The sequence below is a fragment of the Urocitellus parryii genome, chromosome 2 (genome assembly GCF_045843805.1).
Source record: "Urocitellus parryii isolate mUroPar1 chromosome 2, mUroPar1.hap1, whole genome shotgun sequence".
NCBI classification, from domain to species: Eukaryota; Metazoa; Chordata; class Mammalia; order Rodentia; family Sciuridae; genus Urocitellus; species Urocitellus parryii.
The window spans coordinates 199,887,241-199,906,874 of NC_135532.1; the positions used below are offsets into that span (position 1 = coordinate 199,887,241).

General features: G+C 35.5%; 1 protein-coding gene across 1 annotated transcript in view; it reads right to left on the minus strand.

Annotated features, from left to right (window-relative positions):
* Samsn1 (SAM domain, SH3 domain and nuclear localization signals 1) overlaps positions 1-19,634 on the minus strand; it is a 146,168-nt gene that overhangs the window by 112,147 nt on the left and 14,387 nt on the right. The window contains exons 3-5 of the mRNA XM_026411894.2: positions 8,401-8,441; positions 5,392-5,429; positions 3,608-3,694 (exon numbers count right to left, since the gene is read on the minus strand). Of these exons, the coding sequence (XP_026267679.2) occupies positions 3,608-3,694; positions 5,392-5,429; positions 8,401-8,441 (166 nt within the window). The remainder of the gene's footprint in view (positions 1-3,607; positions 3,695-5,391; positions 5,430-8,400; positions 8,442-19,634) is intronic.

Here is a 19,634-nt window from a genome sequence, read left to right on the forward strand (position 1 = left end):
TTCCAATTCCTTATTTCCTTTATGTGCCAATTATTTCTTTACATGCCAATTTTTTTTTCAAATGCTTATATGGAATAGTTTATCATAGTCATATTGACTATAAAATCAACTACATGCCCAAATGCTTTGATTCCTTTTCATTATTTTTAAAAATATTGCTTTGCTTTCATTCTTTGTAATTTTTGGTATGAAGTAGGAAAACCTTGTTCTTGAATCTATCTTTATGTAAATTCTAACTTGATCTTCAGTGAACTCCAATTCATAGTTTTCAAAAGTTTGTTTTTCTCAGTTTTCTTTCATAAAACAAAAGCCAAAATAAATTAAAAACTTTAGAATTGAAATCAATTTACAAAACAATGAATATTATCCCTGTTTACAATGCTGAAATATAATTAACATAAATTAGAGATTAATTTGCCTTGACACCTAAGCTATTTGAGTTTTTTTTTAAGTGGCAAAGTCCTGAGCAATACATTTACCCTATATTTATTTTACAGAGGTAGTCTCTTACTACAATGCATGTAGGTTTAAACAAAATTCTTCTTAGAAAAAGGAAATGGACAAAATAAAGAAAGAATATTAGGTGTCTGCCACTCAACTTACTCTTTGCTCTGCCAGATATAGCATAGCCATGTTGTGGAGCTATGTGAATATCTGTAAGGATTAAAAGGACAGGCACAGATCCTCTGCCAAATAGAGCTTATGCAAGTTTTGCATCAAATCCCAATACTCTTTAGGGGTACATGCTATTAATAGAATGAGTGTCATGTAGAAATACCATTTTGAAATTTTGGTCTTTGAGGTTGTAAGGTTTCTTAAGAAATAATGTCTCTCCTACCATTATTTTCTCTATATATTTTCTTCTTCTATTTTATTGTGGCTGTCTTTATAATTTCATCATTAGTGTTCAGTAAAAATCAGGGGCTATAGATGATAACAATGATAACAACAACGATGCACTTTCCCATCTTCATGTCACTAGAGTCCAGACTGCCTATCCTCAGGCACAGTAAACCATTCCTAAGTAATTATGCAACTAACTGCTAAAAAGTACTATTTAAAACGAGAAAGAAATATTATGGGTTGATATGTAGGGCACTAATTGCTTAGAAATACTCTGAGACATCCAAATGAAGCTACTACACCCATAAAATTTGAGCCCACAACTTGTGGTTCTCCCTCCCCCACTAAATTTATCCCTTCAATTTATAATGTCACCGACAGCCTTGGTCTCAGGCCATCAACTCTTCCCAGCACAGCATTAATCCCTAGGTAATGTCCTGTGACTCAACTGCTACTGCTGAAATGTGGGCTGAATTTCTTGGTCACACACACACACACACACACACACACACACACACACACACACATCCTGAATGTACATGAACACTCAAAAACCTGAGAAATAGCAAAGCTGGGAAGTATTCTGTAAAAGCTTTCTACTGTTTTTTTTCTTCTTCTTCTTCGTCTTTGACAAAGAAAAGACCATCAATCAGAAGCACCTCATCTGAGGTCAAGATCCTTTGCTGTTTTGTCAGAGTAACTATAACAGAATTACCTGTCCGTTACTACTAAATGTAAAAAGTAAAACAAAGCCAGCATTTCTTACAATGGCAATTGTAGAAAATTGAATACTTAAAGGAAGTTATGGTAAATTTCTTAATTAAAAATAATATATAATACAGTTATAGCTTCATTAACCATAAATCATCAAAAAATAATAATTTAAATTATAACACGTGCTTGTTAGAGGGAAGGATAAATGGATGGATAGGCGGATGAATAGACAAAATGACAGATAAATGAATGAATGTTTGACTGATTCAGACGAATGCCAGTTATATAGATGAATATAACTGGCATTCATCAGAAGACAGAATCCAATGAAAACATGATACCATTAAAATATTTCCTTTGTTGTAATTAAAAGAAAATATTTCCTAAAATCCTGAAATGTTTAACTCACTTATTACAGAGAAAATTTTAAATCTTTAAAAATTTAATTAAAATCACTTGCCAAATGTTACTTAACCTTGGATAAATTTGAAATATTTCAAAGGAAAAGTATTATTTTCATAAATAATTGATTTATAAACCTAAGAGCTTGGTGGAAAACTAAAGTGAAAAAAATCTTAACAGAATATAGAATCAAACAAGTATTAAGGTCCTAACTGCAAAAATACATTAAAATTCCCTTTGTCCCAAAATATTAAAAAATATTTTTAGTTAAACATCAACAACTTTTAAATTATTGATACCTTGTAGTACTGGTCATTTCTTGTTTCAATAACCTTGGGAGAAATACTAAATAGACCAACTTTTTACAGTTTTGTTTATCTTTGTGAACTCATGAGTAGAATCTGGAAGGTCCTCCAAAGTCTCATGTGTTAAAGGTCCCAATGCAGCCATGTTCAGAGGTGGGACTTTCGGGAAATTATTGGATCTTAAGAACTCTGATCCCATCAATGGATGATCATTGGTGGTTGCATGGATTACGGGGTGGTCGTGAAAATGAGGCATTAGGGCATGGTTGGAGGAAGTATGTCAATGGAGGAATCCTCTGGATGGGTGTTTGCCGCCGTCTGGCTGGGCACAAAATCACGAGCCACCCCACACCTTGTAGATTCAAACAGCAACTCTTTATTCTCAAACTGTCACCGGCACTCTACACACACCTTCTGGGGAAATCCACGCTTCCACTCGGCTCTGCATCCCAAAATACTCTCTGAATCCCGTGAGAACTCAACGGGGTGTTTTCTTGTTTGACCCCTTCTTCCTTTCTCTGTACTTCCTGGCTGTCATGAGCTGACACACTTTTCCTTGTCAGGCCCTTCCACCATGATGTTCTGCCTCTCCTCAGGCCCAAAGCAATGAAACCAGTCAACATGGACTGAAACCTCCTCGGAAGCTGTGAGACAAAATAATTCTGTCCTCCTCTAAGTTGTTTTTCTCAGGTATTTGTCACAGTGACGAAAATCTGATTAGCATAAATATTTATCTTCCCAAAGTTAAGTAATTTTAATTATGAAGTCATTTATTATTAATAAATTATTCTATACCTGACTGCTAATTTCCTCCTCATGGGAATTTTTAAATTATGAAATGGCATAATTTTACATTAATAATCAATGTTATTTCTTCTAAATTAATTTTTAGAACGTCAATATGATGACTATTAAATATATTGCTATCTTTAAAGGGTTTTTCTATTTGCTGATTTTTAATGAATTTTAAAATTATTTTGGACATTAAAGATTTTCAAATATTACTTGTAATTGATTCTTTGCTTTTTGCTACAACAGGAAACTTAGATTTTACTTCCTTTTTATATGTGTATCTATGTGACTGCATGTATATAACCATATATATATATATATATATATATATATATATATATATATATACATAAATATACATATATATGCCATTTATATATAGAGAGAGATCTCAACAAGTTCTAATACTACTCATGCTATCTTATTTGTTTTTCCTTTGTAAGTGGACCACAATGCCCTATTTAATGGTGAGAGATATAAATTTTTCTTACCTGCCCTTTAAACTACTTTGGAAAAAATGCAAAGTCAGCTGAAATAAATTCAGCAATTACCTTTTAGCTGACAGGGCCTTCTGATGTGGGAATTATTCTCAGCCTTGCTGAGTTCCTGCCAGATTGTGTCATTCACAGTTTTTCCTTCTAAAGTAAAGCAGAAGATTAGTTAGCAAAAATCATGGTAATATCTATTGAGTAAGTATAAGAAATATTCAAAACCATTTCAGCACATGGTTGTAACCTGCTAAGTGATACATTAAAAGAGCTCTGTAGCCCATTCTGGAGAGTTCTAGTCTCTGATGGAAAGCCCCAGGTGACCTGTGGACTGCTCGTATAAGGTCTCACGAATGTGTGGTACAATGCTATTATACAAGTACTTCTTGCTAGATCATATTGCATTATTCTTTGGAGTAATTTTCTTAAATTCATTACCATTTTTTACATAAGTTAAAATATCCCCACCCTCCACATTTCCCAACATGTTTAACAAAATTATAAGTATGTAAATAGAACACTGAGTTATGATAATTTCATGAAACTGTAAAATACTTGAGCAGAAGGATCATGATTTGCTTAGCCTGGTCCCTTTCAACATCTAAAGTACCTAAAGCAAGGCCTGGACATGGAAGAACTGCAGCAGATGAAGAACTAGAGTCTCCTCTCATCTCTTTGCCAAAGATTATGTGTTATATTTTTAAGTAATTATAAGCAAGTATGAAGACAAATTCAGCATACTGTGTTATTTCTAAAGTCACTATTTGCTTTCATGGTTTGATTATAGAAAACACATATGATCACCAAGAATTGCTAAGATGGAAACATCCCTGATCTTGTATGTGTAAATAGAATAGATGACCGTGAGAATGATCTTGATGGAAAATTAAATTTCACCTTACTTTCTTTTATGTAATACCACACCCTATTCAAACCAGATCTGCTACTGAAAATATTTAACTACTAATGCCCACAGGATGCGAACGAATTAGATAAAGCACAGTCTCTATCAATGCCAGGGCTGGAAGAACATCAAACCTGATTAAAGTGAAGATATCTTTGGAATATGCACGTGTTGAGGATTATCACCCTAATCAGATTGAGTTTTTCAGATCCTATCAGGAAATCAGTTTGGAAAAGAAGGAAATGGGGATGGACACCAGACTCATAGGCTCTGTGGGAAAAAAGGAAAGGAGAAAGGATTCCCCATAGGTGTGACACACTGCACTAAAAAAATGAATTCTTGACTGTGTAATCCAGATGTTTTGCCGTTGTGAATTTAGAATGACTGGCTCCCTATATTCTTTAAAGGAAGGAGGGAGATGACCCATTAACTCTCTAAAAGTTATTAATAGAATTACATTTTTACTTTAGAATTAAAATGCAAATCAAACCAATTGCCCTTATTATTACTATGGATGTTATAATAGTCGAAACTAAAGGGACATCCTGGTGTGTGAAACGCAGTAGAAAAGTCTTTTGCAACTAAAACTATATTCAGCTTCATTTTTATTTGCTTCTAAATTCAAAGATATGAGGGATCTCTAACAGGTCACTTTGACCATGGGCCAACCAAAGCAAATGTGGAGAGCTGGAAGATAATCAACTAATAAACCATCAAAGAGAGTCTTCCTAAATATAAAAGGAAATTATTCCAAATAAATCAATGATTTCTTTATTTTAGTCTTAAAGTTAGAATAAAATTTTTAAAAATTCTATTGAATTCAAGATAACTCAAGATGACTTCCACTAATCATGTATTATTGCTTTACAGCAGTAGCAGAAAAACATAAAGTTTAAGGAAACAGAATACAACATTCATATAGGTAATCTTATGAATCACTAACCAAATATTTTATTTTCAGATGTACATCTCCGGAATGTCCTAGAAGAATAAGAGAAACACACATTTAAATCTATATTTAATATATAAGATTTTAATTAAACAAGCTAGAATGTGTGCAATGCCTTTGAGAGAAGAATTAAATTCTACCTCTGACGTCTGACTCCAGTTTTGAACTTTCTTAACCCTAAGTGCAAATTATTGTTAACACAAATATAATTTTGACCTGGAATTTTTCATGCAATATGAAGAAACTAACATTCATAAAACCTGAAAAAGAAAATAGTGGACCATTTCTACATAAACTGAGCAGGTAATGGAAGAAAGTTTTTTTCCTAGATATAGTCCTCTCTCAGTATCTGCAGGGGATTGGTTCCTGGACTCCCTAAACCCTACTGCAGATATCAAAATATGTCAAAGTTTAGGTCACTTATATAAAATGATATAGTATTTTCATGTAACCTGTATGCATCGTCCTGTATATTTAAAATCATCTTCAGATTATTTACAATATCTAATGCAATATAAATTCTATCTAAATAGTTGTTGAACCGTTTGTCGAGGGAATCTTGATAAGAATTCTATGTTCAGTACAGGCACAATTTTGAAAGTATTTTCAATCTGCAGTTGATTAAATCCACAGATATGGAACTTGTGACTACAGGGGACAGACTATAATTCTATTTAATAGAAAAAGAATGCTGCAAAATGATAGAGTTATTATGTAATCCCTCAAAAACAAATGGATATGGGAAATAATCACCAATTGCTTCTCAAACTTTTAGTTAAAAGACTGATGGGCAACATTGTGCTGGATGGATCACCCTGATAAAGTCTGTACCCACAGTACCACCATCATAAGAACAGAGGTTATAAAATGTGGTTGATAATGCAATGCAACAGGAAGCTCACAGTCCCTAAAGACCTGCTTTTAAATATATATGCTTATCAAACTTGAATCTTATCACATCTTGAGAGTTAATTAAAATTTACAAGAAACACAGTATATAGGAAATGACATTTAAAAAACTATAACAAGGATTCAATCAGCAAAATTTTAAAAATAAAAAAAATTCCTCCAGACATGCAACCCTGTGTCTTCAACAAATAAAAAGATAAATTAAGAGACATGAAGCAAAGACAATGTATGGAGCTTATTTGGATCCTGACTCAAACGATCTATGAAAAGCACTGAAGGCTGATAGAGAAACTTAAACATTGGCTGTGTATTTGATGAGATGATGTTATTTTCCTTATTTTGTTCTGGTGAAGTAGTGGTATTTTGATTATGCTTTTCAAAAAATAGCTCTTTTTTTTACAACAGAATATATTGAAATTTGAAATTATATGGCTGCTATCTGCTTTATTAAAAATAAATAAATAAAAACAAAACAGTGGAAATAGGGGTGGGCTTGTAAAATGAGTTAAGCCAAAATAAGATCGACAGTAGTTGTTCAAACTTGGCAATGTGAGTTCATCATTATCTCCTCCTCTGTATGTGATGGAAATTTTCCATAATACAATGTTTTAAAACAGAAAGTATAAGACTATACTTTCTCGACTTTGTTAATAGATTCATGCATGAATGAACATACTCACATCCTATGCACATAACTACCCTTGTTAGAGCATCAGATTTCCACTACTGATATTCGGTAGTCACTAAACTAAAGCCAAATTTACCTGCTCTTTAAAAAAAAAAAAAAAAAAAAAAAAGCTTCAGGTTGTAAACAAAAACCTGTATATGTAAGTTTCTTTCCTACTTAACAATTTTAATGCCAAATGCTTAGGCCATCTCTTGGCTAAAAGCTACTTATGCTGTAACAAAATGAGGTAGGTATGTAAAGGCATGCAATGTTATTTCCTTCAGGAATAACAATTGAGGAACTCAAAAGAGTCTTCGATTTTGTTCTAACTGGTTAGAGTCTGAGGAGCACCTTAGTAGATTCTTTTGTTGGAAAAAGCATAATTTGGTCAGTCTCAGGCACCTTCCCTTTAATTTATCTTCCACCTGCCCCTTGATGCTTTGGTATCCTCTAATCTGTGAACGCATTAATCATAAGCCAACAAATGCAATTTTGTTTAAGTGTTTGACCTAGAATTAGTGAGTTGCTTATCCATGGGTAAACAGGCTAGGTAGGTTGGGCTTGAAGACTGAGAAGGGCACTGCCAAAGCCAGTTTTTTTACTTGATTAAACTCATGCTTAAAATGCCAATGTTGCAGATTAAGTACTTTGAGACTGGCAAAATACAACTCCCCCTGCCTGGCAGGAACCTTGAACTGTGAATTGTCTGTGGATTCATGAGTTAAGCCAAATGCATGGAGCTTGTTTGAATCTCAACTTCTCAACTGGAAGAATGCTTTGAGCAGGAAAGGGAGGAAAGAATGTGGAATACAGAGCACATGGGCTAGGAGAAGGCAAGGGCTGTGGAGAAAGAGGACACCCAGAGAATCTCACCCAGTTCACGATTTGGTCTCAGACCAAGACACAAGGAAGCTTAATTTTCTGTATCCTCAGCAACTGATCTGGAAGTTTCCGGCTAAACCAGTTTCCTGCCCCTGTGTATTTCTTGCATACTAGTTAACATTCTGTTGCCTGGTGCCACATGTGTATGTCACGTCCTCTGGCAGCTCTGTGTGCTGAATGTAAAGCTGGGCCTGACCTAAATAACCCCAAACTCTGCAAACACACTCGTATTTGGATTAGATGAACTCTTTAGAAGATTAGTAGGCCACCAATAGACACATGTTTTCAGCCAGGCTCCCAATTTAATCTGAGCCTAGTTTAAACATTTTTTCTTCTGAAAATTTAATTTTCACATCCCTGTCTACAGAAATGGCATAACACAGTTTTCTTACGCAATCGCATAAACAAAAATGGTTTCTGAGTTATACACACCCAGATCTGCAGAGGACAGTAAAAAAATAATAATAAAAAAAATAAAAAAAATAGTCACATTCCACTTTATAGGACTAAGAGAACATAAAATTTACAGAGTAAGTTTGACTTACTTTCTCTTTTTTGGTTCTTCATTGTCAGAATTAGAAACTTCCTGTAAAATAAATAAAGAAAAATAAAACCACTTTAAGAAATCAGAAAGAATTCAAACAGTGCTCAGCCTTGGGGTGTAAATCAAGTGCAGCTCATTTTGTCTTACCTAGTAAAATGATGAGTGTTTTCTCCTTTTTTCAGTAATGTGTCACAGAGATTTTTATTTGTTTTCTTCTTTCACTTTGCAACTTTAAGAATGTTAGGGTATTTTCCCTATTAACTAGAGTTTATACCTCATTCTAAGCTCTTTCCAGTTAAACAAAAAACAAAACCAAAAACATAACTGGTCTTTTAATCAAAGCATGTAATTAAATCCTCACAACTTCAGACCACCAAAACCAAGGGGAGAGATGAATGCCAGAGTATGCTAATTGCTTTATATAGTGTCTTTCTTTTTTCTTCTTTTTTTTTTTTTTTTTTTTTTTTGCAGTTCTGGTGATCCAACCCAGAGGTCTCTCACTTACTAGCCAAGGGCTACATCACCAAGCTACACCATCAGCCTGGTACCTTCTTTTGCCAATGAGGGAAAGTAGTTTATTACAATACCCTATGGATGTTGAAATCATCTGTGATTCATCTGACCTTTCTCTTCAGAGCAACTGAACGGTTTGCAAAATCCTTTACACATTTAGGGGAAGAATATGTCACCATATTTTCTACCATCCTCAAAAGAGCTAAAATTCCCCCCAGGCCTCTTTGAGAACCCCTCAGATTCTCTTTTGTTCATCCCATCCTTCATTCAAAAAATGTGTACTGAACTTGTGCTGCATTATAGAGAGCAGATCATGTTCTGGGAAGTTTGATCTGTTTGATATGGTAGAAATTTGCATACTGTACTAAAAAAATTGGAACAATATTCCATGTAGTGGGAATAAGAAATACAAAGCTACAAAGAATGGTGAAAGAAAATCGGGAAAAGAAAAGTTGGTAGGAGGGAAGAATAGAAAGTCACTGGATTAGACAAGGGAGAATGAAGGGAAGGGAGGCAGATGGGAATAGGAAAGACAGTAGAATGAATTAGACATAATTTTCCTATGTTCATACCCGACCAGTGTAACTCTACATTATGTACAAGCACAAGAATGGGAAGTTATACTCCATGTATGTGTGATATGTCAAAATGCATTCTACTGTCATGTGTAACTAAAAAGAACAAATAAAAAATTATTTAAAAAGTAAAGTTGGTTCTGTTACTCAAATGCTTAATGGTATCAGCCTGTGAGCTTCAAATCAGAATCTTTCCCCAGCGTAGCGATTAAGGAGGTCATTCCTCTAACCCGTACTGTATTTCTTGTTGAGCAATCAGAGGATAAATTTGAATATCTTGGGCTTTTTTTTTTTCAGTTTTTGAGCAGTGCTTTACTGAAAGTGAATAATGAAACAAGTTCTCCACCTTATGGAAAAGTTTTGACAAGTTTGAAATCTGTGTGCATTACCCAGGGAGGACATCTAGTAGCAGAGTAGAGTGTATATAAGGATGTGAGAGTTAGGAACTAAGATCTGTGGAGAGCTGAGACATCAGCAGGCTTCTGAGGAGTTAATAGTCTAACTGACCACACCTTAAATTCTCTGGGCGTTGTTATCATGTCTCCTAAAAGTAAACAATTTCTATCCACAGTGGTTTTTTATGAAATTCTTCAGGTCTAGATGTTGCCAAGCCTCAGTCTGGAAGCTAATTGTGTTTCTTTCACCAAGATCAGCAGACACACAAGCTTAAGCAGTTTAGGAATGGTCATCAGGAGAGAGCATGGACATTCCCCTTTGTAGCCACGTTTTCTGTCCTATATATCTGGAATTCTCGAGGAAGGGGCAAGCTCCTTATTCATACCACCTATGCTTCCTGGGCCAAATATATCTCAATGGTCAGAATCCACTATCCCAAGACTCAATCATTTGCTCTATGGGTTTAGATTGCTCTCTTGAGATTACAAATCTTGCAATTTTTAAAATAGATTCTTCCTTTTGTGAGAATAGAAAGGGATCAAGTTAGCCAGTACAAAAGGTGACTCTACTAAAAGGAAAAATGGAAAATAGTAGATACAACTTACGTTTTTAAATTTGAATCACCGTATTTTTAAATCAGCTTATCAGCTTATTATATCAGTATTTCATTGTGTTCTTTTTTTCTCTCAAACCGATTAATTCCAGATGGCTCACAAATTTCATGTGCAGTTGAGCCTGGAATGCTTGAACTCAGATCGACGGTGTATTTATTATTCCAGCCATCACCTGTTTCACCCAGTGAATCCTTTGTTAAATTAATACTTGTAATCAGGTTTGTACACACACGAAACTGGTTAAGGATTTGTGACTGCTGATCATGCATTGTGGGGAAAGAGAAACAATTAGTTAAGAGAAACAATTAGCTTCTGGGTTTGAGTTTGGGAAACATCTGGACTAAAACTGAAATAATTTCAAACCATGGATAGAGATTTTTAGGACACATATTATCACATTCTCTAGGGGCTATTCACTTCTTTCTGTTGGAAATGGGTCATCCAAATTTTTTCTTCTAATAAATCTGCTTAGATTTGGGGATCTTTTGTTAACAAATTTTCTTTGAATTAATACTTTGGGAAAAAAAAATTTGAACTTCTTTACATTCCGGCAAAGATGAAAGAGTTAATATAGTTCTCCTTAGGCAGCCTGCTTCCTCAGGGGCCTGGAGTCAAGCACATTAAATTCGGGTCTGAAGTGTGATTATGTGAGGAAAGGGGATTACTTAAACAGGGCAACGTCCACTTAATTAAAATAATAGGCCTGTTCCCTGGGTGTCGCCTAGTTGTAGATTACTACTGAACTGGTTAAGTAATTTTTAGTACTGCTTGTGCTAGACTTAAAGCAGCTGTGGAAAATATAAACTGCCTTCCCACTCTGACTTCTGCTTACATAAGCAGACTGTCTGGTACTTTGGAGTTCAGACCCTGGTTCTTTATTTCTGGAGGGGCAAGTCAAGAAAGACTCCATACGGCTTTAATTTTAGAACTACAGCTGTTAGTGTGTGTGCATGCACACATGCATGGTGTTTCTTATGGTCTGAATTCCAAAAGGAAGACACCCTTTCCGAGTGTCAGTGAAATAATTCCATTTTGTCCATTAATTTGACAGTTACCATAAATACCAGGTAAAATTTACTTCTGTTAGTTCTCATTTTATTATACCCTAAACCTAGCACTGATCATTGGTCTTTCCTTTCATGCACTGATGAATTTGTGGCTTCATTTAATTTTTGCTCCTTGAAATGGTTATAAAAACGTAAAACATAGGCACATTATTACAAATGAATCAACAGAAACTAAGGAATATGTTCAACCTGTGTTATTCATAATGTGCATGCAGGCAGGCTCCAGGAGAAAAGCATTTCTATATAACTATGAAACTAGGTCAAATCAATACACACACACACACACACACACACACACACACACACACACACAGGCACACGTATACATATATGTATTGAGAGAGTGAAAGAAATGAAGAAAAGGGTGCCGCTTAAAAGAAGAGATACATTTTAGATATCAAATATCATATTTCTATTCTCAGGCCCTGGTTACAGATGACTGTTCTTTGGTCTTGAGACTAATCTGTACATGTTTCTTGCACTATTGGTTTACCAATCTCATTTTCAAATTACAACATCAAAAGGAAGAATGAAATACATGTTAGGAGCTCTTGTTTTCTAGCTAATGGAAATATCAAAGGTGTTTCTATACAAGAGAAAAATGATTGACAGTAACTGCTGGTGTAAAACCCATGGTGAATTTTTAAGACTGTGAAACTGATGGGATCTTACCTTTGATTTACAAGTGAGTTAACTAAGGCTAAAAACGGTAAATTGACTTGCCTAGGGTCATGCATGCAGTGTGTTATCTTGATTAAATTATTCTACTATACTTATTTGGAATTGTACAATTCATTCATTCCTACATTGGCAGTTCGTTTAACAAACATTTACTGAGCATCTACTATGTACTGCCACTATTATAAGGGAGAAAATATTTCTTTTCTCACCTTTCAAGGTTCCTGGCTGGCACCTCTATAATGAAAAACAGATTTTTTAAAAAAAGGAAAGTACGTATTAAAGAATGGCATGGATAACTTAAAAATGAAAATCCAAAGTTCTAGGGAAATCTGTGTATTTTTATGGACAGTCACACAGAGGTATAAAGGATACTAAGGTATGATCTACTGGTGGGATCCTGGGGGAACCTAAAAAGGTCTGCGTTTTTGTTCAGCTTCCTAGACTCTTTATGTGACATGTCTTCTCTCCAGGGATAAGGCAGAATACCTGTGACAAGAGAGCCTTCCAGAGAGGAGAAAGGGAGAATATCAGAGAGTAACCTTCTTAGGTTTTATGGTCAGCATCCGGGAAAAGGAGCAAGGGAAATCCTAGTTTCTGTGACCTACTTCAGGGGAGAAATGGGCAAGGAAAATATTGATCTCTATGACCCACTTTAGGAATGAGAAGGTAGAAGCAGGTCAAAGAGAACTTCCTCTTTCTATGTTTTTTCTCAATTTCCTTCAGCTTAAAATTCTCTGTATACCAAGGTGGCACATTTTGAGGTAGCATTTCCTGTACCCATCCCTATTTTGGAAACAATGAAGAATTTCAAGTAATTTTCTCTCAGTTATCTACCATCAATGACTATTGATCTCAGGATCCTCTCAGATTCCAGTTTCTTAATTTTGAAGGCTAAATAAGCTAATCTGCATTAAATCCTTGCATGATGCCAAGCACATTAAAAATACTTATAGATGGTGCTATTTCTCATTTGGTGAATTTTTCATTAATAGTTACATAAAATTCTGATATCAGGCAAGAACTGAACATATATACAAACACATATATATGTACACATGCATATATGTGTTTGTATATATGCATATGAATTTCCATTAAAGTAATTTGATTTCTACTTTTTCAATACAATCTCTTGAAAGAACAAAGATAATTCACCTGCATAACTAAAATGGTTTTATTAAAATTATAGTGCAGTAATTCAAAAAATTCCACTTCCAAACTTCTCATCTTCCTGTGCTTCAATAAAAGTTCCTAGAGATGTCCAAAAAAAGATATAACAGTTAATAAAACTTCTTTAATTTTTTCTTTCTCCTCTTTTTTTTGTGATATTGTGGATTGGACCCAGGTATCATACATGCTAGGCAAGTGCTCTACAACTAAGCTACATCCTCAGTCCCCTTTTAAAACTTCTAAGACCACTTAGCAAAGAGGATAACTAGGATGCATCAAAGTTAATAAAGAAGAATCATTTTGCAGTGCACCAGAAGACAGCAGGGTGAGGAAAGAATGCATATCCAGCTATCAACCCTGTTCTAAAACCAAGGGAGGGCGATCACAAATATGAAGGAGTCTATCAGTCATGAACCCCTCTGTCTTGCCTCTGAACCTGACTATAAACATGTGGGAAAAAAACACCATGAAGAACTCTCCCAGGGTATGGAACAGGTCACAAAGGAGAAGTTTGATAAATGTGCCTAGTCTGAGCACAATTAGTTAAAGTCAGTGACTAAGAGTGACCAGGCTTCAATGTTTTCCCTTTAGTAATGTCTTGACTTTACTCACTTGCAGAACAATCATGGTAGAACACACACAAGTTCAAAGGGCTCTACATGCGAGTAATTCATTTAATCCTCAAACCTGTGCTATGCAGTTTATACCATCACACTATCCTCAGTTTATTAAGAAGAAAACTGAGGCAGAGAATTGTCAAGATTCTTGCTTAAGATCACATAACTAGCAAGGGGTAAAATAGATTTTATGCTTAGTATCTCCACGACAACATAAAGTTATTGTTCTTCTCACAGCACTTTAACTTAGCTGCAAAGATATAGAATTCATCTGTCATCTAGATTAGAGATTTCACAAATAAGCACTATTGGCCAGAGGATCAGCTACAAAAAATGCAGAGAAAATGTAACACCATATGTCACTAGGAAACAAATAGTTCAGAAAGCTTACCATTATTGAAGCACAAATACTAATTGTTTAGTACTATATGAAGACAAGTATGTAGACCACACAGTTATGTGTTTTAAAGCATGAGTCTTTTTGTGAATGCCACCACCATCATAATTTAGAAATGCTCAGTAATTTAATACAACACATTTAATTAAAAATAGACACTTAAGGAACCATGAATTTAGATGACATTCTGCAATTGGACGCCCCCAGATTTTTACCGTAATAGTGCCATGCTTCTCAGGAAAAACAGATTTCATCCTCCCATGAGAATAAAACCAAGAAAAAGCAACAGTCAGCTCATCCTGCTGGGAAAGGAGACTTGCTTGCCAGCCCGCACAGCTCCTGTCTCGAGGTAACAATCCTCGAGAGCTAATGAATTCTGATTTCTCTAAGAGGGTGATATATAGCATCCACACACGGCCCCTCATCTCAGGGCTGATCCTATGGCTTGTAGTGCCTGGAGAATGCACAGGGACCATATCTAATCCATCAAGGATAGAGCTTGTAAATTGCATATGAACTTTGCCATTTGTCTACTGGTGTGCTAAGTGAGCTGTCTATCAATCCTGAAGTAACAAACTCTTCTCATAGCACTATAAATATCCACGATGGCAAAACAGGTTACCTAGGGGATGGTTATTTGCATTATAAAAGAGTCTTCTTTTTTCAAAAATAAAAAATCCCTTTCAGATTTCTTGAAACGGAGAGCTATCTTAAATAGCCCTAAATGTGTTGTGATTTATAAGATTATATTTGCACCAGATTTCAGATACAGAAAGAACAACTCATATTTAATATTACATTTCATGTTTCCTGACACTTATATCATTATTTTATTTAATCCTCATAGTCACAAATGGAACAAGGTCAAGCCAAACAAACATGCAAGAAGAGTGATTGACAATGAGATGAGTAAAGATATCAATTCTTTCTTATGATAGAAAAGAACTAAACCAGCCCTCCAAAATCTGGCTCGTTGCCCCCTGTAAATAAATTGGGCAAGATCCAAAGACCCTCTCAGTTCTTCACATCCATAGAATGAAGATTTGAGAAACTTAAAATCCCTTTCAGTAGAAATAAGCTGTGATTCCTGATCTACCCAAAGCCAGTAGGGATGACAAAGCTTTTAAGAGAAAATTGAAGTGGGAATGGACTTTTTTTTTTTTTTTTTTTTGCTTTACAGCTTTTTCTTTAAAAACATGATTAAAGAGATAACTATGGCTTTCATTAGATTCAATTAGTAATCGTATCATACGCCCAGGAAATAAAAGGAGAACAGGGCATAATTAACCTTAATCTATTGATTCCATTTTAGTTTAACATAAATCTCTATTTACGAGAGAAAAACCAATTAAATCCACCCAAAAGTGTCACATATAAATTGGTGGCAGAATATGCTGTATGCAATCATACATATAATAGGAAAAAATTAAGCAGGGAAGAAAAGTGCAGTCTTTTTAATGAATACAACCTATGCTTTATATGTTGGCTTGTTGCAAGTCATGAGATCCAGAAATGAAGGAAAGGATTACATGCACTGTTTTGACACTGACTTCTCTTGTTCATAGTTTGATGCAGACCAAGCTGATGGGATGCCATTGTTAATCTCATTTTCTTCCTTTAGTATCTCTGTTATTAATGGCTATGTCAATGCTGATGTTAATATGGAGGCAGAACAAAAAACTCCCAACTTTTAATAGTTTGGAGCCAAGTAAGAAATGCAGTTAAGTGGTTAGAATACCAACCTGGGAGTGACCTACCTTGACCTCTCCATTACTCACCTTTTCTAAGATGACATGCCACATTTCAACACGTCCATTTATCCATTTATAAGGCACTAGACTCTAAGTGCTTTTTAAGGCCTTTTATAAAAGGTGCTAGGACCCTATGCAAATATAATGTCTTACCCACCTGCCTTTCACCACTTTTTGTTGTTGTATTGGCCTCCCTGGGTGAGATCAAAACCTTTCACCAATTTTGACTCTAGTTCTTCCTTCTTAAGCTCAGCTTAAATCTCACTTTCTCCATGCAGCTTGCACCATTAAACCACAAACCACAGTTCCATGCCTAGAGTGAACACCTCTTATTGATCACTTACTTTGTGCCAGGCACTGTGCTCATAAATGTGAAATACCTCATCACGTTTTATTCTCACCTGATGATGAAGAGGGCACAAATGGTTTTCTCATATTGTAAGAGAAAAATAAAAGCTTAAGGAGTTTAGGGAACTTATGCAAGATCACATAGCTGGTTAATTTCAAAGCTGGGATTTTTAATATTGGTTGACCTGCAAAATTCTGTATTCCTACTTACTATATGGCATTATTTTAAAATTTCTTTTTTGGCAATTCTTACAGAAGTTATACTTGATATTTATACTACAGAATCTAATCACGTGATTTCTTATGTTATTCTGTAGTTATTTGGGTAGTGTGTGTGTGTGTGTGTGTGTGTGTGTGTGTGTGTATGGACATCTATCATTCATTTACCTGAAAATCAGTATGTAGAAGGAGGAGGAAGAAGAGAAAGAGGAGATGGAAAAGGTAGGGAAGAAAGGGAGGAAACATATCTAACTATCCTGACTGCTGTAACTGACTGTTCAGATCCCACCTATCATAGGCACCAAGTTGTAGACACTAATAGACTACATAGGGAAAAATCAAAGTGTGAGCAGCCTTTTTATTTTTTTATTTTTTGGTACTAAGGATTGAACCTAGGAGTATGTTACCATGACCTACTACTTCATTAGCCCTTATTTTGTTTGAGACAGGGTCTCCCTAAGTTGCTAAGGCTCACTTTGAACTTGAGATCCTCCCCCGTGGCTGGGATTACAAGCATGCACCATGGTGCCTGTCTCAAGCAGTCTTTTTAAAATTATGTATTTATTCTAATTTGTTATATATGACAGCAGAATGCATTTCAATTCATAGTACACATACAGAGCACAGTTTTTCATGTTTCTGGTTGTACACAGAATAGAGTCACACCATTCATGTTTTCATACCTGTACTTGGGGTAATGATGTCCAACTCATTCCACCGTCTTTCTACCCCTGTCCCCTCTCCTTCCAACCTCCCCTTTGCCCTATCTAAAGTTCCACCATTCCTCCCCATGCTCCCCCTCCCCCAATCCCCGTTATCTCCATTACCCCCAAGCAGTCTTTTTGAATGTCACATATCTCCACAGAGACAGTGAGATAGATTCTGGAACCCACCACTGCAGTGGTGACTTCTTGATTGGGCTATTTCCTGGTTGTGGCAGAAGTAGTCATTATTATAGTAATTTCTGCAAGCTAAGAGTTACAAAAATTTTGAGCTCTGAGTAACTTGTATGTATTTTATTTTGCTTAAATTAGCTTGGATTGGATTACCTATGAATAACCCTGATCAATATTTATATTAATTCAAATTTCTATATCAGTTATTTTTTTTATTACACAACCAATTATTCCAAAATTTAGTGATTGACAATAATACACATTTCTTAATCTCACAATTTCTATGACTAAATCATCTCACTCATTTCTGTGTTTTGTAGTCTCTCAAAAGGTTGCAAAAAGCTGTTGGCCCAAGGACTAAGGTCTCATTTGTAGTTTCAGCTGGGGAAAGGGTCTTTTTCCAGCCTCACACAATGATTGTCAACAACCTTCAATTTTCCAGACGCTGTGAAATCGAAAGCCTCATTTTCTTACTGGTTGTTCCTTGCCACATGGGACTCTTCTATGTGGGATCTTCCTTCAGAGTAATGTGCAATCCAAAAAAGTAATAATGGCAATTTCATAGCAAGGCTTTTGTAATCTCATTATGAAGTCACTCTTGTCACCTTTGCCATATTCAATTAAAATTAAGTCACATAGCAGAGTGAGGGTCACACAACAACACAAGTACTCAAGGGCAGATAAGATGGTTATTTTTGTGTGTCAACATGTGTAGGTCATATTACTAAAATATGTGGTAAAACACGGATGTTTTCTATAATGTTGCCATGAAAGCATTTCATAGATGAGATTGACATTTCAATCAGTAGACTTTAAGTAAAGCAAATCACCCTTCATTATGGTGGTGGGCCTCAATTAATCAATTTAAGGTGTTAAGAACACTTCCACCAATCTCATCCTAGGAAGAGGGAATTCTGCCTCCAGACTACCCTCAAATTTCCACTTTAACATAAACTCTTCCTTGGGCCTGCAGCCTGCTAGACTGCCCTATACAATTGCATGAGTCAATTACTTAAAAATCTCTTTTTCTCTCCCTCTCTGTTTTTCACACACACACACACACACACACACACACACTTATGAACATTCCTCAGAAAATCCTACCTAACATAGAGGAGTTCATTTGAGGCCAACTTAGAATTCTGCCTGCAATTCGGAAAGGAAAACAATAACATTTAATGTTAAACAGTTCTTCCCCCTTGCAAGAAAAAAGAAACTTTAAATGTATTCATGGAATCATTTGAGAGCAGTAAGGGGCCTTAGAGAGCACCTAATCTAATCTTTTCATTTTGTAGAGGTGGAAACTGAGTTCCAGATTGGATAATGACTTCTTTAATGCTATTTAGGAACCAAGCCAGGGTGAGAACTCAGTTTTCTTTCTTAATGCTTTTGCTATTTTCTCATGAAAATAAGCTGAGGCTGAGACTTGCACCTGGTGGCCTTGAGACTGATTATAGTGATGGAAAGCCTTCACGGGCAAAGGAAGCAAGGTAGATCTTCCCTGGAGTTGCCTTTCCTGTCATGGGTAATGGTTTTGTGTGGTGGCCCCTGTCCTCCAACCCAGACCCCTTGATGATCAGTGGAGTGCATATCCAAGATGTCTGGCTGGGGTCACAAATGTTGCTAGAGGGTACAGGATAGAGCAAAAACTAACTGGCCATAAGAGGATTAAACCCCTGACCTTGGCCTCATTAGTACTGAGTTCTAACCAACTGTTAGACACGCTTCACATTGTTTGTGTTTAAAACTATGCTTGATTCTGCTATATTACCCTCTCATTAACATCTAGTAGCTGGGACCAATTTTATTGATTTCTCCAGTGCTTTTCATGAATGCAGAATGTGGATAAGTGGATATATTTTTAAAAAATAAACTTTCGTTTTTTATATATTTAAGTTTAAAAGGAAAACATTGAAATATGAGTTAGTAGGTGAACAAATGTTCACTATGATAGATTTTCTTGTTTACCACTATCTATGTGTGGTGGATTG